Raw genomic sequence first — 26365 nt, 5'->3', positions numbered from 1 at the left:
CGTCAATGAGGTGACCGAGACGTGCAACCAATGGCACCCATATCATCACTCCGGATGATACGCCAGTATGGCGATGACGAATACGTGTTCACCGCAATTTCGCCGAACACTGATGCGACCATCATGATGCTGTAAACAGAACGTGGATTAATCCGAAAAATGACGTTTGTCCATTCGTTCACCCAGGTTCGTCGTTGAGTACACCATCGCAGGCGCTCCTGTCTGTGATGCAGCGTCAAGGGTAACCGCAGCCATGGTCTTCGAGCTGACAGTCCATGCTGCTGCAAACGTCGTCGAACTGTTCGTGCAGATGGTTGTTGTCTTGCAAACGTCCCCATCTGTTGACTCAAGGATCGAGCCATGCGGATAAGATGCCTGTCATCTCGACAGCTAGTGATACGAGGCCGCTGGGATCCAGCACGGCGTTCCGTATTGCCCTCCTGACGCCACCGATTCCATATTCTACTAACAGTAATTGGATCTCGACGAACGCGAGCAGCAATGTCGCGATACGATAAACCTCAATCGCGATAGTCAACAATCAGACCTTTATCACAGTCGGAAACTTGATGGTAAGCATTTCTCCTCCTTACACGAGGCATCACAACAACTTTTCACCAGGCAACTCCGGTCAACTGTTGTTTGTGTATGAGAAGTCGGCTGGAAACTTTCCTCATGTCAGCACGTTGTAGGTGTCGCCACCGGCGCCAACCTTGTATGAATTCCCTGACAACCTAATCATTTGCATATCACGGCATCTTCTTCCTGTCGGCTAAATTTCACGTCTGTAGCACGTCATCTTCGTGGTGTAGCAATTTTAATGCCCAGTAGTGTAAATAAGCCCACAGAAAAAAAAGTGAAGCCGTCCCCAGGAATCACTACGTAACCTCGACAATGATGTCAGGTTTGCGAGGATGAGAGTTCTCAAGTGTTATCAAGCACTCTATATCCAGCTGAAACTACTCGCTGTTGACCAGCTCTCGTACAGGGACCAAACGGGGAAGATATTGAGTGTTACGTTTCACCCGATGTTCGAAAGAGTTAAGCCTAGTTTACACAACGTCATTGGATTACGCCACTCGTTGTGTGGAATGAGTTGTTCGCAAATGGTTTCATATTTGACTGTAGACACAGCGAAACCAGTATACACTTCAGTTTCGTCGTTTTATGGGTTCCTGAGTTGTGTCTGAAATAAAAGTTTTGGCAGCTCCACGTCGCATGAGTTGTGATGGGATTAAAGCTTGTTGCTTGGAATCGCTGCATAAGAAAAAAATAAGAAACAGGATGAAGAAAAGACGTCAGCTGGGTTGCTCAGCATCCTTGCTCAAATAATTTATAATGGAAGACTCAAGAAGTTCTTTTAATTATCTTAGAACGTCACCAGAACTGATCACGTTTCTTCTAAATAGAGTTAATTATGCGATAAGGAATAAAAATACTGTAATGCATGAATCACTGTCACAAGAACTGAAATTACATATCACAATGCGTGCATTACAATCGAGAATAGTGGGCATGCCATAAGATGCGGTTTTAGTTGCTGATAACGTTTTTTCATTAACACCAATAAGTATTAACATTAACAGTAACAGTTATTATCATTGACAGCAGTAATTATTCGAAGCAGGCCGCATCAAGAAGAGAATGGTTTGCAAACTACTCTCTTGAAGAGAGATGTGTTCAGTGGCAATATTTCAAAATTCAAACATGTCAATGAGGAGCACTGCTGCGACGTTTTAAATAGATAAATATTGAATAAAGAATGCAGCTTCTTGATTTCTGTAGCCTTCTCTCCTGTTAACAATATCCCTAAAAAAAAAAAAAAAAAAAAAAAAGAGTCGGCCAACTCTATGTTAGTCTTGTATACGAGAGTATTTCCACATCTAGAATTACATTTGCTTGTATTTTTCTTAATTCAGTTGTATATGTGCTCCTAATTCAACAAATTTTGCCCTGCAGCTCAGATATTGTCCAACTATCGCACGTGATGGTCTTAGGATGAGCAATATATTGCTTATTTTTGTAATCAGCATTACTGAAATCCCACAAACACTTATGCAAAGCATAGACCTCCAAAAAGAGAACATTATTTTCTGTTCCCTACTTCATATTTCAGTTTGTGTACATCCTGCGAGCGCACGTAACCTCAAAACTCATGCAACTAGTGTCGCCGAAGTTGGAAGACGCCGAAAGTGTTTAGTTTCACCTATGACTTACGCAAACGCGCGGCGCATGCGCAGTGGCGTGTTACGGCAGTTGCCTGCAACCTAGTGTCGTCATGTAAACTAGGCTTTAGACTACGATCGAGTGGCGTTATGGGCCAGTCGAAAATGATACCGTGCTCGCCAAATAGCATCTAATTCGTGAACACGGATGTTATCATCTGGTAGACTGGACCATCCACAACATACTCATAACGAATAAGTAGTAGAAAAAGCAGCACTTTATAAACTAGAATAATAAAATAAACATGCGGATTTATGTTAACAGTAATGTGAATGAATTATGGTACAAACACTCCTCATACACCAGCGAACCACTAGGGGGCAATGCCTCACTGAGTCGGCGGTGTACTCGAAGCTTTTCATCGTTTGAAAAAGAGGCAAAATTGCGACTCGTCAGTCAAAACTATGCACCTCCAGTCCTCGACCGTCCGGTTATTTTGTTTTTTTTCACGGTGAGGTTGTGCATCTTTATATGGTACCGTGTTTTGCGAGATATTCCACTCCAAATGTCCGTTGCCTACAGTTCTCTTCGCAATATTCACCCAGAAACTGGTTGACATGGAACTACATTCACTAACCTTATCAAGTCTACTAGGGGTTCGAATCGATTATCAAAGAAAGACGTGCACTCATCCAGTCGCTGTTAATTAGGATCATTTTACGTCCACAGTGTCACATGGTAGCGTATGATGAACCATTCCAATTTGATGTGGTGGACAGTCAGCGCTGATAAACCAACAAATCTAGCAACTTGATTCACGATGTGGTCATGGGCATTTTCAAACAAGATAGATCCATTCTGCCATATCATAATATCCACATCGACTTGACTTCTTGCGCTGATTCCATAAAATGGACTGAGTTTTGCACACCCCTTCCGTGCCATGACTTTATGGCGTAACTGTGGATGACTAATATTTTTTTCGGTGAAATTACTGTTTTGTTTACTTTTTACCTCCTTCTTTTCGTGTGATTCCTTAGAATATGTAGTGATAATTTTAACGGAATGTTAAAGACGTTAAGACAAGTTAGAAAATTCTCGGGATGATGACTGACAGGTATACTATGTACAGCAAAAGGTGTAACAACCAGTTAACGACCAATTATATGGATTTCCACTGTACCTCTACATTCTTGGTACCAATTTCAGTTCAAAAGGCGTTATCACAACATTTTCAGACTGTAAAATATTACATCAGACAATATGTCATATCGTGGAGTATTCGATAATTTGAGTCTCGCAGTGAGATAAAACTCTACAGTTTTCTGAGTTCTGGTCTGCCGTTAGGTTATGATGTTCGAAGCAACGGAACGAATCTCAGTCTGGCAGTCACGGTGTATTACACATTGTCATGACACGAAGTTAATGTAATCACGTACGCCAACGTTTACTTCGAAATCTATTCATGAACTGGTAATTAATGTGCAATGATATTTTAACTATAATCCTACAGCGAATTTATGTGCACAGACAAATCCATCATGACTTCTGACGGATATGGTGCTAACATCTACATCTACATCATACTCCGCAAGCCAACTAATGATGTGTGGCGGAGGGTACCTTCGGTACCACTATCTGATCCCTACAACCCTATTCCACTCGAGAATAGTGCGTGGGAAGAATGATTGTCGGTAAGCCTCTGTATTGGCTATAATTTCTCGAATTTTCTCCTCATGGTCAATACGCGAAATGTATGTGGAGGGAAGTAATATGTTATCTAACTCCCCCTGAAAAGTGCTGTCCCTCAATTTCGATAGTAAATCTCTCCGTGATGTATAACGTCTTTCTTGTAACGTCAGCCAGTGGAGATTGTTTAGCATCTCCGTAACGATCCCTCACCAGCTAAGCGATCCCGCGACGAAACGCGCCGCTCTTCGTTGGATCTCCTCTATCTCCTCTATCAGTCGTACCTGATAGGCATCCCAGACAGATGAACAATACTCAAGCATCGGGCGAACAAGAGCCTTATGAGCCACTTCTTTCTTAGATGAGTTACATTTCCTTAAGATTCTTCCTATGAATCTGAGTCGTGTGTCTCCCTTTCCCCACTATCTGTTTTGTGTGGTCATTCCACTTAAAGGTCGCTCTGGATAGCTACGCCTAGATATTTTACGGCAGAAGCTCTCTCCAGCTGTTTATCATCAATAGTGTAGCTGTACAGTAGTGGATTTCTTTTCCTATGTATGCGCAATGAGTTACATTTATTTACTATCGGGGTCAACTGCCAGATTCTATAAATATTATGCGTAAGAACTTGCTCTCCTTCTAGCAGTAATTTATCGTAGATCGCTTGAGCAACGAAAGGTGCCTAACGACTGGAAAAAAGCGGAGGTCATTCCCGTTTTTAAGAAAGGCCTTAAGACAAATCCACACAATATATAATTGCGTGTGACGAGGGCCTCCCATCCGGTAGACCGCTCGCCTGGTGCAAGTCTTTCGATTTGACGCCACTTCGGCGACATGCTCGTCGATGGGGATGAAATGATGATGATTAGGACAACACAACACCATGAGCGGAGAAAATCTCCGACCCAGCCGGGATCGAACCCGGGCCCTTCGGATTGACAGCCTGTCGCGCTGACTACTACGCTACCGGGGGCGGACATCCACACAATTATAGACCTGTACCATTGACGTCGCTATGAGAAGACTCCACTTGTTAGTTTCGTCACAGCCTCGACCTGTCCAGGGTGTCATTCCATTAGGATGAAGCAGGTACGCTTAGGCACATTCTTCCTCAACACTTGCCGCAAGACAGACAGTTTTGCAGCCGTTGTGGGTTTTTATACATTGCCAGAGGTAATCTGGATCGATAATACGTCTCTGGGGAGAGAGTTCAGGTTCATTAAAACCAATTTCTTTAGACTAGTGGCTTACAAGAACTGTAGGAAGATTGCAATTAAACACCCAGGGAAGTAGGAATTGTAACTGCCATCCTCATGACACGTAGTTTATTTGACTCTTAATGCTTATCGACATATCAGAAAGTGCTAGTAGCCTTCATTATCACATATTTGTTTGAATGTTTTATTGTGAAACAAATAGTAATCTTCCCACGTTTTCTCTGGCTTTGGAGGTAAGCAGCTCAGACTATTGTCCACTTCTGTGCCACACTGCGTCCATTTAGCTTTCTTAAAGTTCCATTCTTTGGGAGATTTCATCAATGCGACTCTATCTGCGTTGGACTGGCTGCAGTCCTTAGATGTGGAACTCTGATGGCGGCTCAGACGTGCTGCAGGAACTGCTGTTCTTTGTTATATTGTGCTGTAGTCTATTTTATTTTGCGTCATGTTAATTACTCATTTACGTTTACATATAAGACTGGTGTTGTTTAAAATTATCATATTGTAAATCTTTTACTTAAGGAATAAGTTGTTCTAGTGCTTTACTATCAATTCTTGTTGTATTTCACCATATCCTGAATTTTGTGGGTGACATGTAGTAATTGATACATGATCTGGCAACAGTTTCAAATATTAGCAATTCCCACTTATTTTGTATTGCTCGATCTATTGTCGATTTATTGAAATGGCTTTAAGTGATACTGTCACTGAGCAAAGGGGCAAGATCTATGCTTCAGTCTTTTTTAATGACCCAATTTTCAGCTATGTTTATCTCATACAACTTTGTCTCTATCCTGCAGTGAATATCTGTAACTCTCTCGGAAGCACCTCTTCCTTATTGGAATACCTCAATTTTGCTCTTTAAGATGCTGAATTTTAGTTAGTAACGGCGTTTTTGGCCTTTATCTGGTAGATCCTTAAATAAGTACGGAGCTTTTTGAAATAGAAGTCTTGGCGATTGTTTCCACTGCAGAGAGCCTGCACCGAGTGCTACACGAGCTGAAGCCGGTGGCGGTGCTGTGCCAGCCACAGTTCGAGAAGTCCGCCTCAGACGCCAAACCGGCAGACTGCCCGCTGCAGGTGCTGGGGTCTGCTGAGTCGGTAGCTGACGCTCAGCAGCTGCTGATGCGGAGCGCCCAGGGGCTGAAGGCGGACAACACGGCCCCCGCCGTCGCTCTGCTCAGTTCTGGTACCACGGGGCATCCCAAGATCATCCGGATACCTCGCCGCACCTTGGCCGTAACGATGCGCTTACTCGCGTAAGGAGAATGAATTTAGCGTTTTAACAGTTGTCAACAATCTTAACAAGCCCAGCATACAGTACTCTGAATTCTACAGTGGTGGCATAAGCCAGGTGAATTAATTGAAGTATCAAATATTATTTAAAGATAAATTTTTAACTTTCTCTACTGTACTAATTATAAGATAGTAAGTGTGAATTGGAACAGTTTGCCACTTTGGATGATAAACCAAAGAAAACAGAATACGCAAGCAAAATATCCTAATTTATCTGTGCCGCAACACATACTTTACAACGTCAATAAAACTGCAGTATGTTAGTGAATATTTTGGGCAACGGCCTTGCCGCAGTGGCTACACCGGTTCCCGTGAGATCACCGAAGTTAAGCGCTGTCGGGTGTGGCCGGCACTTGGAGGGGTGTCATTTTTCGGGTTGCACTCAGCCTCGTGATGCCAACTGAGAAGCTACTCGACCGAATAGTAGCGGCTTCGGTCAAAAATACCATCATAACAACCGGGAGAGCGGTGTGCTGACCCCACGCCCCTCCTATCAGCATCCTCCACTGAGGATGCCACGGCGGTCGGATGGTCCCGGTAGAAAATGGCTCTGAGCACTATGCGACTCAACTGCTGAGGTCATTAGTCCCCTAGAACTTAGAACTAGTTAAACCTAACTAACCTAAAGACATCACAAACATCCATGCCCGAGGCAGGATTCGAACCTACGACCGTAGCGGTCTTGCGGTTCCAGACTGCAGCGCCTTTAACCGCAAGTCCCGGTAGACAACTAGTGGCCTGACGGCGGAATGCTAGTGAATATTTGTCGCCAGACTGGTCAAAGTGTTGTGTTGCGAATATATTTGGATATCCACCGAAATTTGAGACAACAGCTATGTAGAGAGAGTCTGATTCAGTGATGGTAGCCTGCCTTACTCTTAAACGGTAAAGGAAGTTAAAGTGAAACTACCTATCGCCGGCGAAAGCGTAGATATGGGACATAAGCTCGTTATAAGGAGAGATGAGGAAGAGAATGAGAGGTGGGCTCTTTAAAGAACCCATCCTGGAATTGGCCTTGTCTGATTAAGGGAGACAAAAGAAAACCTAATCTGTGTTAGGCAGAAATTTGGAACGCGGTTCTCCTGAATGCCTTCACTGATCAACACGTAGCATCACGTCTCGTTCTTGCGTCTGTGATTTCCGCTAAAGATGAATCTCATATTACGTGTTATTGAAATATGAAATACTATCTGATTTATTTTATCCTCATCAGTCAGTTTATGTAGCACAAATATATTTTTTGACAAAATTGCTTCTGGCGAATGCAGATACTTTTATTTTAATTTCATAAAATGTCGCTAATTTTAAACCGTTATCCATCACTAATACTTTGTATCATTTTTCATAATATCTGTTGATCGTTGACATGAACATTACATACCGCCATCACATTGCTTTCTGTCCAGAACTCTTTTAAATAATTTTTTAAAATTATTTTTAGCTTCTCTCCCATACATACCAATATTGTTTGCCCCTGTGACACCATTTTTCGCAATTTATATAAACATTTTCCGTAATTTTATGAAAGAGTTGAAGTCTTAAGTTGGATTTTTGTTTATCTTGATGCATACACCAGTAAATAACCGAGTATCGTGTCCTAAATCACAATAATTCACCGAGCTGTTCAACGAAACAGACGCATATGTAGACTAGTACTACTTCAAGATGGAATTTCAAATGTTGAAATGTCTGTTTGGTATCATACAATGTCCTTTACACGTGCATGCATATCTGTAGGATCAGACACAACTGATTATCCAAAGCTGTATTAAATATTAAGATACTGATTCGCAAACTGCGGATCCAGTTGTGACGCTAGCTTTACTATTTATTTGCGACACATCAGAATTTGGGCTGGACCACAACTCGAGCCTAGATTTCTTGCTTACAGAGAGGGGTTGCCTTAACCTCGTTTTATATCTGTTATTTTGTTTTATTTTTTGTGGAACAGGAAGGCAGATTAAACAAAGAATCCTTATTCGTAGAACTGTACAATTCTAGCGTCAAAGAAAGTATCTAAACAACGGAAACAAAATTATGGCATAAGTACGAAATAAAGACGGAACTTAGAGCGAAACCAACTTTAGTCATGTCTACTAGCGACAAGACGCCAACTGATCCTTCTGACCCGCTATTGGCGCCGTGGTGTCTTCACAAAGATAGTGTCAATATGGTTCTGCCAATTGTTCCTGTCAGTAAAACTGACACATATCGTGAGGAGGATCCAAGAAGACACAGTCCAGGTAATTAGCAAAGTACTGGCGGTACAGCGGGTGACGTCGTACACCATTGAACCGTTCCAATAGTAAGGTCTAAAAATTTGGAAAGTACTTGTCATCTTCCCATAAAGATACATTATTCTCAAACACTTGATCCAGGTGACTGCATTCATTTAGTATGTGGATAAACGTTATATCAGGGAAGAGAAGGGAATTGGGGTCACTGAAATTGGGGTCCTTAGCCGAATGACGGCCAACAACAATGTCGTGAACATCCCCACTACCACGGTAGATCCACACTGCACATGATGTTCAGTTTTATAACGTAGATTGCACTGGAGACGTTGTGGAGTGCCTGCCTTAAATATGGAATAGAGCATTATATTCCGCCCTCGTTCCATAAACCCAAAAATGAGATGATTCTCTTGAGTGTGGAACAAGTCGGAAATTGTAACACAAAAAACATGAAACATTTGTATATTATTATCACTGCACTGATCATTGGTAAGGAGATTGTCAAAATAGGTGAATACATTACAGTAAACTGGAACTGTTAACACTTACAGATTTAATATACGTAGTTATGCACTTTAAATAAATTTATCATAGACAAAATACTTAATCTTGACTGTTGTGACCAAGTGCTGTCAAAACTGAAATCTAACAGATATTTTTACCCTGATCTAACAGTTCCTGTTAAGATATTCATCTATGGAGTAGAATGAGTTGCCCATTAAAAACGTCTTTAAAACTCTGTTTAAACTGTGCTTTGTTTGAAACCAAGTTTTTAATGGTTGCTGGCAAATTACTGAAAATGTGTGTTCCTAAATATTGGAACCTTCTTGGACCAAGGTCCTTATGTAGATTGTTCTTATTCCTAGTACTGATATTGACCTATAGGTTTGGAAATTGAGATATGCCAATAGCCTCTAATTTTTTATCTGGTTAATTAAGCACGTTCTCATTGTATGTGTAGCTTTCTCTATACCAATCCCCTTAAGAAACCCAAACTGTGATTTGGACGATATATGATCTACAGTCAGATGTTTAAGGAGACACATGAACACAACCTTTTCAGATATTTTTGAAAAAGCCGGCAGAAGTGAAACTGGTCGGTAGTCTGATGGTAGCTCTTTATTCCCCTTCTTGTAGGGAGGATTGACTCCAGCATATTTTAGCCATTCTCGAAATGTTCCATTGATAAGAGATTGATTACACAAATAACTTAAGATAGAACTCAACTCACATAAGCACTCTTTGGTCATATCTATTAGAATACTTATGGGAGAAAAGACGTCATATCCATTTTACTGAAGTTATTTGTAAGGATTGGTCAGTGATACTCCATTACAATGTTTACCAAACCCGATAATCCCAAGCCGTCAGTTCGGAAACAAAGAATTTGTTTAAGTGGTCTGCAGGACTACATTCACTTGTTACCAATGCTTCATTTATTTCTAGAGCTACATGTTCCCCTTCCCTTTTGGCCCTGTCTCCGTCTTTACTATAGCCCATAAAGATTTTTAGTTTTTCGCCTGGCATAATTATCATTTTCTCATAATAACGTTGCTTAGATTTCTGGTTGTGACTGATCACCAGATATCAGGCAACTCTGTCGTCTGAATCGAGGAGGGTGCAGCCATGCGCTGAACGAAAATTAACCATGGGAAGGTACCTTTCAGAAGCCGTCTACAGCTACAGACTCGGCATGTCGGCGTTGATGTAAAAAAAAAAAAAAGTGTCAGGGAAATATGGACATGGACACTACAGCACTACTGTGCTGGACAAGGCCATATATTCGTCATCGAATTGACATACAAATAACTGGTCTAATGGGCATACTGATGATTCAGATATCGCCCTCGGTAGGGTGGGGCACTTTTATGATCATTCCTCACTGACAAAGTCAAAGACTGTCGGTAAACCAAGTGTCTTCGTCTTCGGGAGCTGGAGTACCATAACTAGATGGAGTATCCTGATAGACGATAGGATATGTATGTTGCTTTTATCACCACGACACGACTGGTCCACTGGATCTTGCACAGAGGCTGCCACAAATTACTGAGGACATTCATATGCAGACCATGTAGCAGACGAGGACAGGTGGTGCACCTTCTGTTGCCTGTCACACATTAAGATGACCCCCAACATTTGACTACTGACTGTGGTACCGTATCAGACAACACAGCCCAGTGATATTTGGACTTCTACTGGCAATAAATGCCACATCGTCACACTCACCCGGCAGATGATGGTAAAGTCTCTCATCGTCAAGCCCTGAAGCCGACAACAGTCTGTGTAATAGCGATTCTATGGGAGTCTCGTTGAAAAGCACTGACAGGGAGCAATCTTGCTTCAGAGAGAGAGTAACGGTGATTGTGTCTGCTGTAAGTCTATTGATCGTAACCCGTGAAGTCACGTCATTCAGAAGACGCATCATAGTGTCAATGAAAGACTGGGAGAAGGCCAGCCACCACATCACCTTCTCAAGACATCAGTGACATACGCCATCAAAAGCTTGATGAAGTCCACCAACAGCAAGCAGCTGTGCACAGGATAAGCTTCTGCCAGTGCGATGACTTTGTGGTAAAAACTGAGTGCCATCTGTATGTTGCTGTTATCACCAATACATGTCTGGTCCATAAAGATGTCTTGGGGCATGGTACGCAAAATCCAGGCAGCCAGAATCCTCGTGAAGATCTTGAATTTGCTGTTGAGCAGCGTAGGAGGCCTCGTAATCAGCAATTTCCTTTCTGGCAGATGGAATGATATAAGGATGGTGTCTACAGAGGCAGGTGGCATCTGAACTGTAGGGATCTTGCTATAATGTAACCCACAGGGGCATCACGACATCGTGCAGCATATGATAAAACACTGTCGCCTCTTTTTGGAGGCCATGAGAGACATCCTCCTCTGATATGAGGTCCATGAGGATCGCCTCCGCATGTTCATTGAGGGCCTGAGGCAGCGAGCGGAGGACTTCATCAGTCTCCTGTGGTGTAGAACCGCTGGTAATGATCCAAGCAGACGTTGGCGATATCCCTTTGGGCTGTCAGCATTCTGTGAGATCTGCAGTGTTCATGGATCTTGTGATGGATGGCCAGCGGTTCAAATCCTAATGTGCCGTTTACTATGTCGATCATAGTGCTTCATCGCAAACTGCAGAGCGGGTTTTACGCAATCAGGACACTGACAGGCCGTGGAAGGAAAACTGTTATGCCACCTCTCACATTTATTGATGTCTCTACTACCTTCTACCAACACTCCAGATCTTCAAGGAGCGTGACATTCATCTTTCACAGTCTCCTGCTCTGCCACATCCTGTGTCTTATGGGAAGATAGCGAACAGGTAGGCATCATTATCGGTAAAGACTGTCGGCCATACCTCAGCATATCTGCCGTAAGTACCTGGGAGACCTAGATACGGTGACTTGTTGAATGTCTGATAATGCAGGTATTTCCCTGTCTGACGCTGTGAACATTCCGCCAGGTATCGATGAGGTGTAGGCTCTGCACTAGCCTTTGTTTTCCCAGCACTTGCTAGAATGCGGCATTTGATCCTGCACTGAAAGGACACAATTGATTCGCCTCCTGGTATGATATGATCGTAGTTCCCCTCTAATAAGGGCGCGGCCTCCTCTGGATAAAACCTTGAATGGTCTCTCCTTTTGTCCTCCTGCTTATGGGAGATAGGTCACACCATTGATCATAATGTGTTCCTTCATGAGAATGGCCTTACCTCTGCCTTTTTCTATGCATGGATCCTGGCAAACCTCTTATCGATAACAAGCTGGGAATTGGTCGATGCATACTTTCTGCAAGAGTGTCATATCAAGATTCGCCACTACAGCGGGCCACGAGACATCTGCAGCTTGCTTCTTGAGCAGGTTGATGGGGAATCCAGTATACTGGCATGGGGAGGCAATATCATTGGCACCATTGGGAGGGGTGAAGGTTGTAGGGACCTGAAGAAGATCGCACCATCGTCAATGAGTTCTCTCCAATATCATTTAACTATAATGAAGTGATGCGGTTGCAACTTATTTTAGCTAGAGCAAGAAACCTAATGTGCTCGAAATCATCAGGCCACACAATCAGGCATTTATCAGAATTAACAGGGTGGATGAAGGTTTCAAAGACTAAATCCGTCAGTGGTCCATTGTCCAGAAGCATGGTGCTGTGAGAGTCCACTGCCGATCAAATACCAACTGAGGAACCAACAACCTTATCTTCATGCTGTGGGTGGTCACCATAATCAGGGTCGACATCCACTGCAGACATTGTCCAGCAGGTATCACATGGAGCCATTTGATCTCTCTTCCACCACTACGGTGTCCATCACTTTAGGATTGAGCATGAATGTTAAACAATGACTAGGAGTAGAAATTGGGGACAAAAGTTTCAGTACTCATCACCAAGTCTGTAGTGACCAACCTCTCCTTTGGAGCTGTTTCCCATTTGTATTGCAAGAATGGCGCTGTGTGTATTCGGACAGAGCTTACTGTCCGTCTGCAGTGCCCTGCCATTGTGTCACAGGCTGCCAAGGGTAGACTGAAGACCTCACTTCTGTCAACAGTCAGTGATCACACGGTACAGAACGGCGAATCCTCCCCCACCCCCACCCACCCAATTGTATGTCAATGGGAACACAACTGGACTGGGCGACATCTTCTGCTCTCCTCAGCAGCAAATGCGTGATGTGACGTTGCCTACACGTTGATCTGAAATATCTCTTTTGCTCACAACCCGAACACATTTTCAGCTGACTGTCATAAATTATGATGGCATGGATTTTACCTATATGCAAATAGTACATGACGTGTTCAGTAAGGCTTCTAAGGTCTATTCACACCTGGCGCAGCCCATTTATTTTTACGTTGTATGAGTTATCAGAGTGTCATAGGGTCTCAGCGCTGTGCTCACCATCTCTTCTGCTACCTCAACAGCAGTTCGAACAAATGTATCATCTCCTGGCCAACACCTGCATGTCCCAGTTTCGTGGTTGGTCCATTCGAATGTCTGAATGGAATGTCGTTCATCTTACTGAGGATCTTTTCACAAGCTGCTTCATCCACCATCTTAGCGTAGACCTTATTGCTCATGACACCGTCGTGAATACCTACTAGCTAATGATGACTGATGCGAGCATCATCACATAAAAATTCTTCATCTTTCAGTGCTTTCGGTTGCTACTACTCGGACGTAAAACAAAACCTCAGTGTGTGTTTTCGTTGTGAAAACGTCACGGTGTGACAAAGGAAGTAAGTTGCAAGGAGACGGAGGTGAGTGTTAACCACAAAATATCATCTGAGCACTATCATGGCAGGAACATAAACAGGATGTCCATACGCCACACTACCGAAAGCAGACTGCGTCACTTGGCTAGCCATTCACGTTTCCCTAACAGTGTGGCATATGGAGGTTTGGATTGGTGCAAGGTGTATGCACAGATAGCCGAAACTGTAAAGGTGATTGCTTGCGATAATTTGGAAATGCGACTTCTAGTCCCAGTCCAGCATAAGTTTTCCTGTTTCACTAACAAGTAGTACAGTGCCGTCAAAACTGAGTTCATAATTTGCAAATCAATTTCGAACTATGTTGAAGTGTGCCGTGCAGAGTTAAAAAAATCATTTTTAACCCGTTAAAGCTATCAGTTTACTTTTTATACTCTCATTTGTAACAAAATAGATCTACTCTGGAATACCTGATTTCAAGCAACATGTTTCGCAAGGTACCGTAACACTACTATAAGGCAGACTGCATGCAGCAAAAAATTCTGCTTCATTTGTTTGTGGTTTGTGGAGGCTCTTAACATGTCTCTCCACCCGCTTATGTACTCAAATATTTAAACTTTTGGTCCAATTCAAGTTTCAGACCATTTACAGAATTAGAGAATTCTTCCGACGCACATTATACTTCACAAAACAGGATAATGTAGTAGAATGTAGTGATGTTCCTATATTAAATGTCTGTAGGGCGCAAGGCATGAGGCTAGTTTAGGTGAAAGGGAAGTGGTTCAAGACTAGACAAAACGGATACAATCATTGACCTCTGACGCAATGACATAGGGCATGTTGAGCTGGGCGTAATGATCTTGCTGTTACAATGGCCCAGATAATCGGAGGTTGGCAACCCATCCCGTGTCGAGTCGTTATTATTACTCACTGTCAAGGTACTTACATTTTGATGAAAAATGTATTACAGGTATAGTATTACCTTTAATCTTAATTATTATGACGTACTTTATTGCTAGACTTATATGTATTACGATATGCCTTTAACAGATGTCTGAATATTGTGGACTGATCTTTCGTAACCGATAGTGTTTCAGATGAATTTTATTTAGTACTATTTTTGGCATTGAGACTGTAGATAAAAGGTAGTTGCCAGTATAACGTATTAACTTTTTTATTATATTTCTGATAAGTGATAGTTTTTACAAATAGTATAAACAAAATGTTTACATTTCAGCGATTAGAAGAACTTGGAATAGTTCAACTGAGCAGTCGTCGTTTGTGATTTCAGGCGAAGCGATGCTATTTTTGGAGGAGACGACATTGTTTTGTTCACAACGGGGTTCTTCTGGGTCAGTGGAACGCTTTTCACGCTTTGGAGTATCGATACCGGCATGAAGTTCGTCGTGACGCCTGAGTTCAGTCCTCAAACTCTGCTGGAACACATCGAGATGTCTAAGGTTAGACACCAATTAAAAAGACAGTCTAAGTTTCAAGTACTGTTATTAGCACGTAGTATGTAATGCAACCGTACTCACCATTTCAGTCCCATACGTAATCTAAATAAAATATTAGTAAACGCCTTTTTCCCGCTTTTTTTAAAGCTCTTTCATAGTAGATTTCACACTGGTCTGGCTCATCGTCAGATAGGAATCGTTTCTAAAAGAAATACATTCCATTCACGTACGCATTTCGAAGCAGACCTGCTAATATATAATTGCATGCGATGTAACACGCATGGATTGTAGATAAGTAACAAAAAAAAATCATTCGGAAGTACGTTATTGAGGACTGAATAAAATGCAAGCAAAAAGTGTCAATCTCCTATTTTAGATTAACAGTTATGGAGTTGGTGCCGATCACAACCATACGGTGACTTGTTAAGAACAGTGCTTCCTGTTGCATCGAGCAACGCCATTCTCGGCCCAAGCGCAACGGACGCTATCCTAAGATACGTAACACACACTATCAGCTCGTAGCGTAGTCCTTACACCGCTCGTGATGTGAGGTTCTGCTGAAGTGCTCCTTGCGTGCAGTGCTTCTGTTAAGGGGTCTGTTGTGGATGAATCACGCATGAAAAAATATTTACGCTTAAATTTCAAACTATTCAATACCTCTCGTTAACGATGAACGTGAATCAAAACATTTGTTAGATTCGTAATTTGACACAAATATTCGTGTAACAAGTGACGGAGTCCAGTTGTATAGAGGGCTCGAAAGGTTTCAGCGGTCATCTTTTCACACAGAATATAAATCTGACTCTCTTGTACACAGGTTTGATTTGAAATGAATTATCTTGAATTCCTAATAGTTCGTAGCCTTTCCATTTATTTCTCGTCACGACAAGACAGAGAGGAAGTTGAAAATTGGATCACATTTAGCACAATAATGACAGAAATTATAATTAATATCAATAGCAGTCGCTATTTAATTTAGTGAGTAATACAGGGTTATTACAAATGATTGAAGCGATTTCACAGCTCTACAATAACTTTATTATTTGAGATATTTTCACAATGCTTTACACACACATACAAAAACTCAAAAAGTTTTTTTAGGCATTCATAAATGTTCGATATGTGCCCCTTTAGTGATTCGGCAGACATCAAGCCGATAATCAAGTTCCTCCCACACTCGACGCAGCATGTCCCCATCAACGAGTTCGAAAGCATGATTGATGCGAGCTCGCTGTTCTGGCACGTTTCTTGGTAGAGGAGGTTTAAACACTGAATCTTTCACATAACCCCACAGAAAGAAATCGCATGGGGTTAAGTCGGGAGAGCGTGGAGGCCATGACATGAATTGCTGATCATGATCTCCACCACGACCGATCCATCGGTTTTCCAATCTCCTGTTTAAGAAATGCCGAACATCATGATGGAAGTGCGGTGGAGCACCTTCCTGTTGAAAGATGAAGTCGGCGCTGTCGGTCTCCGTTGTGGCATGAGCCAATTTTCCAGCATGTCCAGATACACGTGTCCTGTAACGTTTTTTTCACAGAAGAAAAAGGGGCTGTAAACTTTAAACCTTGAGATTGCACAAAACACGTTAACTTTTGGTGAATTGCGAATTTGCTGCACGAATGCATGAGGATTCTCTACCGCCCAGATTCGCACATTGTGTCTGTTCACTTCACCATTCAGAAAAAATGTTGCTTCATCACTGAAAACAAGTTTCACACTGAACACATCCTCTACCATGAGCCGTTGCAACCGCGCCGAAAATTCAAAGCGTTTCACTTTGTCATCGAGTGTCAGGGCTTGTAGCAATTGTAAACGGTAACGCTTCTGCTTTAGCCTTTTCCGTAAGATTTTCCAAACAGTCGGCTGTGGTACGTTTAGCTCCCTGCTTGCTTTATTCGTCGACTTCCTCGGGCTACGCGTGAAACTTGCCCGCGCGCGTTCAACCGTTTCTTCGCTCACTGCAGGCCGACCCGTTGATTTCCCCTTACAGAGACATCCAGAAGCTTTAAACTGCGCATACCATCGCCGAATGGAGTTAGCAGTTGGTGGATCTTTGTTGAACTTCGTCCTGAAGTGTCGTTGCACTGTTATGACTGACTGATGTGAGTGTACTTCAAGCACGACATACGCTTTCTCGGCTCCTGTCGCCATTTTGTCTCACTGCGCTCTCGAGCGCTCTGGCGGCAGAAACCTGAAGTGCAGCTTCAGCCGAACAAAACTTTATGAGTTTTTCTACGTATCTGTAGTGTGTCGTGACCATATGTCAATGAATGGAGCTACAGTGAATTTATGAAATCGCTTCAATCATTTGGAATAGCCCTGTAGTTTACAGATTCTGTGCTTTTCATACTTCTGTCCCACGTGCAGCTTGTAAAGTAGAAATATAGGGTGGAACTCTATAGATTGAAATTAACGTTAGAATTTGTTCGATGGTCGTCGTAAGGCCGCTGCAAACCTTGAAAAACTCTGAGTCCCGAAAGAAGTGATTTCTAAGCTTATCATGCGTAAAGAATGGCAAGAAATGAAAAACGAATCTTTCTAAAAGAGGGGCGCTAAATCATTCACCAACAGGTGGACGTAAGGGTAATGTTTAAAAGCACTGTGCCGTGGACTGAGTAAGAACCACATATTGGACTTGAAAGTGCAGAGATTGTAACAGCTATCTTTGATTTTAAAATTTCAGAGGACGAATGCACAAGTACAAATGGGTTAGAATTAAATTTAGCTATCTGGGCCAGTATAGACGGAAAACTAATTACCTTTAGGTACCCATCGCTATAGAAGTGATGTCGACACTGTATGCTGCAATATTTGCGTCGCTAATAGTACCAGTATCACGACTTGCCCTTAGGCACCGGTGCTGGTAGGGCGACGTAGGGTTGAAACAGAAGCATCAGTGTGCATTACAGTTGCAGATGGTCAACATGGGTCTGGGAAAGGCGAGCAGGGCTGTACTCGTAAAACTGTTTTACCAAAACAACAGCAATAGTCTGCTGCTCTTCGCGATATCGACGCATTAAAGGAACACAGAGAGATCTTCTTTCTTCATTAGGATTGAAGACACGATTTGTAAGTTCGAATTAACTTGCGATTTAGGAATTACTCCTTGAATATCTCAACGGCCAACTGCACTACAAATTGCTGAAGGAGTTACCGTTACGTTGGTTGCGAATGCTGGACACAGTGTGCGATTTCCAAGCAGTGCGCGATCTGTGCCACGGCAGCTACCGTTTTCAAAAGTGCCGCGAACAATTGTCCTGTAATCTCTAGTGCGGTTCCAGGCTGTCGTGCATGCAGATGTTTTTTGCCCTCCTGTAGCGTGATCGTTAACATGTGTGTGACTGAAACGGCAAAGAGTCAACCTAAGACCACTACCAGTTTGGTAACAACCTCACAGCTACCTGCTCAGCTTTATTGAGCACGTTACAAATGTACCTGTCAGAACTTAGACACAAATTCAGTCCGGTGGCTGCTCCAGCGCCACAAGGGAGGCAAATGCAACCCAAGTCGTGTCGAAGGTATTGCCTAGTTGTCAGACGCTAGAGCAGCCATCAGGACGATTTGATGTCGAAATATCTGGAGATATATTTCGAACGTGCTCAGCAAAGGTGCGTGGTTGGTATTGATGGTGGTGCCGAACTGGGAAGTCCTAGAGGGACACTTTGTCGCTTTATTCATGCACACGTTAATGTTGCAATCCCGCAGTATCGTGCCACAGGGTGGTAGAAAACAGTATCGTTGAAAAACCACAAGTGTTTCTCTCTGCTTCATATGTAAGTGACGAGTAAAACAGATGAAAGTGTTCTGGCGAAACGTGAAATGACCCACCCACTAATAATAATACTACTACACAGAAATTGCAGATTTTATTCACAAGTGAAAAATACCGTATTATTTTTCATATCTACGAAGCAGAATCTTTAGATCTGTTAAGGTATATAAACTTTTAACTGCTCTGATGCGTCCTTTGCAGTACAGGAATAAGTAGGTATCTGTTTCCTTCGGGTTCTATATAATGATAAACGACAACTAGCTGTCTTCTTTCTCTGTATTTCATAGCTAGATGACCTAGATAATTATGCTGGTATTATTTTGTTGGGTTTGGAAATTGGAGATATGTGGTAAGGTCTTACGGGACCAAACTGCTGAGGTTATCGGTTCCTAAGTTTACACGCTACTTAATCTAACTTCAACTCACTTACGCTAAGGACGACACACACACCCATGCGCGAGGGAGGACTCGAAACTCCGACGGAGGAACCCGCGTGAACAGTGACATGTCTCAGACCGCTCGGGTACCCCGCACAGCTATTGGGATTGAAGCTGGCGTTCACACGCTTTTCTTTTGCAATTATTCTGCGTCATAAGTGCTTCAGTAACCCTAGACCTTTCTTTTTCATGATCATTGGTGTCTTTTTAATACGCTTTTTCACTCATCACTGCAGTAGCCTGTAAACTTGCGACACAATTCTTCTACATGCACCTGCACGAAATGTACCAGTTCTCATTTAACGCTGCTATGTGTGTTTAAAATTGTCCTTAATAACAGAGTACATCCGATGATTTGTAATATTTTTTTATGAAGTCCATTGTTTATACGCGTAAAGCGCCAAGAAGAAGCATGGAGACTTCGTTCCTAGTACCAACGTAAAGCAGTAACTTCCCACTGTATACACGGAGATACCCAACACACCAACGAACACAACTTACAGTCTTCTACCTTGTGTAGTCTCACGAACAGTAACTTACACCTTGCGGCACAAAGTCAACACAGAATCTTCGATCTGGTTCCATTTGCAAACAGTAATAGTTTTGTATCCGCCATGTGACAGAATAGACGTGTTGTTGAAAAACTTCGTAGTATGTAATCAGGAATTTAATTGGGTGATAGTGAAAAACCTGTGTTTTGCAGTAGTGAATCCATTTTTATAAATCAATTAGTGACATAAATTTTATTTCTCCCCGATTCAATTCAGTTACTCTTCATCAGTTATCCGAGGTGTCCATAGCGATAGCTTATCAGCTTCCAAATTTATGGATTGGATTGTTTTGGGGGAAGAGAGCAAACAGCGAGGTCATCGGATTAGGGAAGTACGGGGAAGGTAGTAGGCCGTACCCTTTCAAAGGAACCATCCCGGCATTTGCCTGGAGCGATTTAGGGAAATCACGGAAAACCTAAATCAGGATGGCCGGACGCGGGATTGAACCGTCGTCCTCCCGAATGCGAGTCCAGTGTGCTAACCACTAACCACTGTCCAACAAATTTATGGCGCGGCTCCCCCCCCCCCCCCCCCCCCCCCCCGTCAGAGGTTCGAGTCCTCCCTCGGGCATGCGTGTGTGTGTTGTCCTTAGCGTAAGTTAGTTTAAGTTAGATTAAGTAGTGTGTAAGCCTATGGACCGATGACCTCGGCAGTTTGGTCCCTTAGGAATTTACCACCAATTTTTCCAGATTTATGTTGTGGAAGACAGTTTTCAGTTATTGATTTTCTTGTAGTACGAGTCATTAAGATTCACAGCCTTATGAATTACGTATTTTACACTCTGCTGTATGCAAAGTTTATTGCGGTTAAACTTAATCTTGTTTCTTGTTGTGCAAAGCTTTCGAAATCTTGGTCTTTTCTTAATTTGGCTACACTTTGGCCATTAGTCTAGCATGAAGAGTAACAGGAAAGTTGTTTTACAGCCCACCGTTATGTTCATACCGCCGAACCAGTGGGTCTCGCTGGCCCGACATTGTCCGGAGGACCGACTGCGGTCAGCGCTGCAGCAGGTGCGCGTCTGCATGACGGGGGGCGCCGCGCTCAAGGCGGAGGCGCACGCTTGGATAGAGGCGCGCACGGGCCGCCCGCTGACACAGTGGTACGGCCAGACAGAGGCCTTCCCGCTCTGCATGGTCGTCAGCCGCCAAGCGCCGGCGCCCCATGGCTCCGTGGGCCGCGTCAGCGCCGGGATGCAAGCCAAGGTACGTGCAGCACACAGCTACACGCTGGCCACGCGGGTGACACCTCAGAGTGTCGCTTAATATTAGTTACGAAGAGATCACGGCAAGTGTCAACACCCCATTTTCCAGAGACTTTGCTCAGTAGACGTGAGGTCAAAATACACTACTGCCCATTAAAATTGTTACAACACGAAGATGACGTGCTACAGACGCGAAATTTAACCGACACGAAGAAGATGCTGTGATATGCAAATGATTAGCTATTCAGAGCATTCGCACAAGGATGGCGCTGGTGGCGACACCTACAACGTGCTGACATGAGGAAAGTTTATAACTAATTTCCCATACACAAACAGCAGTTGACCGGCGTTGCCTCGTGAAACGTCGTTGTGATGCCTCGTCTAAGGAGGAGAAATGCGTACCATCACGTTTCCATCTGGTGAGGAAGATGTATGAGACAGGCGAAATAACCTCAGACTTCAAGAAGAATATAATAATTCCAATCCCAAAGAAATCAGGTGTTGACAGATGTGAAAATTACCGAACTATCAGCTTAATAAGTCACAGATGCAAAATACTAACACGAATTCTTTACAGACGAATGGAAAAACTAGTAGAAGCTAACCTCGGGGAAGATCAGTTTGGATTCCGTAGAAACACTGGAACACGTGAGGCAATACTGACCTTACGACTTATCTTAGAAGAAAGATTAAGGAAAGGCAAACCTACGTTTCTAGCATTTGTAGACTTAGAGAAAGCTTTTGACAATGTTGACTGGAATACTCTCTTTCAAATTCTAAAGGTGGCAGGGGTAAAATACAGGGAGCGAAAGGCTATTTACAATTTGTACAGAAACCAGATGGCAGTTATAAGAGTCGAGGGACATGAAAGGGAAGCAGTGGTTGGGAAGGGAGTAAGACAGGGTTGTAGTCTCTCCCCGATGTTGTTCAATGTGTATATTGAGCAAGCAGTAAAGGAAACAAAAGAAAAATTCGTAGTAGGTATTAAAATTCATGGAGAAGAAATAAAAACTTTGAGGTTCGCCGATGACATTGTAATTCTGTCAGAGACAGCAAAGGACTTGGAAGAGCAGTTGAATGGAATGGACAGTGTCTTGAAAGGAGGATATAAAATGAACATCAACAAAAGCAAAACAAGGATAATGGAATGTAGTCTAATTAAGTCGGGTGATGCTGAGGGAACTAGATTAGGAAATGAGGCACTTAAAGTAGTAAAGGAATTTTGCTATTTGGGGAGCAAAATAACTGATGATGGTCGAAGTAGAGAGGATATAAAATGTAGGCTGGCAATGGCAAGGAAAGCGTTTCTGAAGAAGAGAAATTTGTTAACATCCAGTATTGATTTAAGTGTCAGGAAGTCATTTCTGAAAGTATTTGTATGGAGTGTAGCCATGTATGGAAGTGAAACATGGACGATAAATAGTTTGGACAAGAAGAGAATAGAGGCTTTCGAAATGTGGTGCTACAGAAGAATGCTGAAGATTAGATGGTTAGATCACATAACTAATGAGGAAGTATTGAATAGGATTGGGGAGAAGAGAAGTTTGTGGCACAACTTGACCAGAAGAAGGGATCGGTTGGTAGGACATGTTCTGAGGCATCAAGGGATCACCAATTTAGTATTGGAGGGCAGCGTGGAGGGTAAGAATCGTAGAGGGAGACCAAGAGATGAATACACTAAGCAGATTCAGAAGGATGTAGGTTGCAGTAGGTACTGGGAGATGAAAAAGCTTGCACAGGATAGAGTAGCATGGAGAGCTGCATCAAACCAGTCCCTGGACTGAAGACCACAACAACAACAACAACGTTTCCGACTTTGATAAAGGTTGGATTGTAGCCTATCGCAATTGTGGTTTATCGTATCGCGACACTGCTGCTCGCGTTTGTCGAGATCCAGTGACTGTTAGCAGAATATGCAATCGGTGGGTTGAGGAGAGTAATACGGAACGCCGTGCTGGATTCCAAAGGCCTCGTATCACTAGGAGTCGAGATGACAGGCATCTTATCCGCATGGCTGTAACGGATCGTGCAGCCACGTCTCGATCCCTGAGTCAACAGATGGGGACGTTTGCATGACAATAACCATCTGCACGAACACTGCGAAGACGTTTTCAGCAGCATGTACTATCAGCTCGGAGACCATGGCTGCGGTTACCCTTGACGCTGCATGACAGACATAAGCGCCTACGATGGTGTACTCAACGACGAGCCTGGGTGCACGAATGGCATAATGCATTTTTTCGGATGAATCCAGGTTCTGTTCACAGCATCATGATGGTCACATCCGTGTTTGGCGACATCGTGGTGAACGCACATTGGAAGCGTGTATTCGTCATCGCCATACTGGCGTATCATCCGGCGTGATGGTATGGGGTGCCATTGGTTACACGTCTGGTCACCTCTTGTTCGCATTGACGGCACTTTGAACAGTGACGTTACATTTCAGATGTGTTACGACCCGTGGCTCTACCCTTCATTCGATCCCTGCGAAACCCTACATTTCAGCAGGATAATGCACGACCGCATGTTGCAGGTACTGTACGGGCCGTTCTTGATACAGAAAATGTTCGACTGCTGCCCTGGCCAGCACATTCTCCAGATCTCTCACCAATTGAAAATGTATGGTCAATGGTGGCCGAGCAACTGGCTCGTCACAATACGCCAGTCACTACTCTTGATGAACGGTGGTATCGTGTTGAAGCTGCATGGGCAGCTGTACCTGTAGACGCCATCCAAGCTCTGTTTGACTCAATGCCCAGGGGTATCAAGGCCGTTATTACGGCGAGAGGTGGTTGTTCTGGGTAATGATTTCTCAGGATCTATGCACGCAAACCGCGTTAAAATGTAATCACATGTCAGTTCTAGTATAATATATTTGTCCAATGAATACCCGCATTTCTTCTTGGTGTATCCATTTTAATGGCCAGTAGTATAAGTGAACTCATGGATCAGCTTATACGTAGATACTCGACCGTTTCTGAGAAACACGAGGTCAAAGTTTTCGACACATTTGGGAGAAGTTTATACTCTTTTACCGCGTGATGTTCTAGACGAAATGGTGCTAGAGTAGTTAGAGTAGCAGCTTCTTAATTTTACGCCCTGTGTTCGAAACCCGATTATTACTTTTATTTTGGTTTTTATCTACGATAACGTTGTCCTTATTCGTCTACTACTTCAATGTCAGATGAATGAATTAAAAAAGAAAAAAAAGCTTTGTGATTGTTTTTGGTGAAATTCATGTAGGGTATCTTGATTCATAATCAGCTACAAGCGCCATTTTTGTTAAAAAATGAGACGTTACTCACGATTTACCGCGAAATTTTCGCGAATGTTAACGGCAGTTCTTTCCCGAATGAAATTCACACGATGAAATGTCACTGTGGCAAACCTGCTTTCACGCTATGCTCGTACTGTTCGGAATACCTGTATTTCGAATGTGTCTGCAACCGGTGTCATCCAAGGGAATGCACCAAATCTTCATGAAGAACAAAAATATGAAAAAATATAATAAATAATAGAAGTATCGATACGACAATGAAACATCAGACATGAGAATTGAAAAGGGTTTTAAGCCCTAAGCATATCATAAACACATATATTATATAGTAAATATGTAATATTTTCCTTGAAATCCAGTTGTGATTTTATGATTAATATTGAAACCCAGGTAACAGGTTCATGATAAGAAAGGATCAAACATCTACAGTTGGAAGGGAGACCCATCAAATTGCTCATTCTTTTCACCAAATAAACATTTATTTAAGAAAAACATACTAAGCAGTTAAATTTCAGATTAATAATATGAAAACCACCAGAATTATAGTGACATATAAAATGACAAACTAGTGAAACTAACCAATATAAGCAAAAGGGAACAGTATTCAATAAACCCAAAACATCTGACTTTGTGAAAAGTAAGAATTAAATTTTAATCGTACAGTAAAGGGAAACTACATTTACCAAATACAGAGCACATCCGATTTTATGAAGAACAGTTACTAGTGGGTTTGAACACTCTTCTTTTATGAACAGTAAGAGGATAATTTGCAAAGGTTCCTGAGTTAATCTCGTTAAATTCCACAGCCTACAACCATCGCGGCAGTCGCTCAACCCAGGTATAGCTCCAAGGAACAAGACGTCTACTCAACTTACGTCAGGTATAACAGACGACGGGGCAAAGCGCTCTCGCGGCAATAACTTAGACCTAGGGCGATGGGCAGGATGCCGCCAAGGTAGCGGCCCAGAACTCACGGCTGCATACACCAAGGTAGACTAGCGTGTTTAGCAATCAGCTGTGAACATAAATCACAAGCGATACAGCACCGTAATAGCAAACTATACACTAACAAATGATGAGACCCGCTTCAGCACGACAAATACAATTCGTAACCATAGATAAAGCAATTAGTTAAAGCCAAACTTAAATACATAAACTAATGTAGTACACAGGATGGTCCATTGATCGTGACCGGACCATATATCTCACGAAATAAGCGTCAACGTAAAAACCACAACGAACGAAACTTGTCTAGCTTGAAGGGGGAAAGCAGATGGCGCTATGGTTGGCCCGCTAGGTGGCGCTGCCATAGGTGAAACGGATATCGAATGCGGTTTTTTTAAATAGGAACCCCCCTTTTTATTACATATTCGTATAGTATGTAAAGAAATATGAGTGTTTTAGTTGGACCACTTTTTTCGCTTTGTGATAGATGGCGCTGTAATAGTCAGAAATATATGGCTCACAATTTTAGACGAAGAGTTGGTAATAGGTAGGTTTCTTAAATTAAAATACAGAACGTGGGTTCGTTCGAACATTTTATTTCGGTTGTTCCAATGTGATACTTGTAGCTTTGTGAACTTATCATTTCTGAGAACCCATGCTGTTACTGCGTGATTACCTGCAAATACCACGTTAATACAATAAATACTCAAAACAATGTCTGTCAACCTCAATGCATTTGGCAATACGTGAAACGACATTTTTCTCAACAGCGAGTAGTTTGGCTTCCGTAATGTTGGCACTTGCATTGACAATGCACTGACGCATGTTGTCAGGCGTTGTCGGTGGATCACGATAGCAAATATCCTTCAACGTTCCCCACAGAAAGCAACCCGGAGAC

The 26365-nt window shown here is 42.7% G+C and overlaps 1 protein-coding gene across 1 annotated transcript in view; it reads left to right on the top strand.

Annotated features, from left to right (window-relative positions):
- The window catches only part of LOC126461991 (uncharacterized), a 90329-nt gene that overhangs the window by 19536 nt on the left and 44428 nt on the right, over window positions 1-26365 (top strand). The window contains exons 3-4 of the mRNA XM_050096043.1: window positions 6046-6311; window positions 20968-21246. Of these exons, the coding sequence (XP_049952000.1) occupies window positions 6046-6311; window positions 20968-21246 (545 nt within the window). The remainder of the gene's footprint in view (window positions 1-6045; window positions 6312-20967; window positions 21247-26365) is intronic.

Source organism: Schistocerca serialis, chromosome 1 (genome assembly GCF_023864345.2).
Source record: "Schistocerca serialis cubense isolate TAMUIC-IGC-003099 chromosome 1, iqSchSeri2.2, whole genome shotgun sequence".
NCBI lineage: Eukaryota > Metazoa > Arthropoda > Insecta > Orthoptera > Acrididae > Schistocerca > Schistocerca serialis.
The sequence above is the reverse complement of the archived record's forward strand: the minus strand, read 5'-3'. Positions and strand labels throughout refer to the sequence as shown.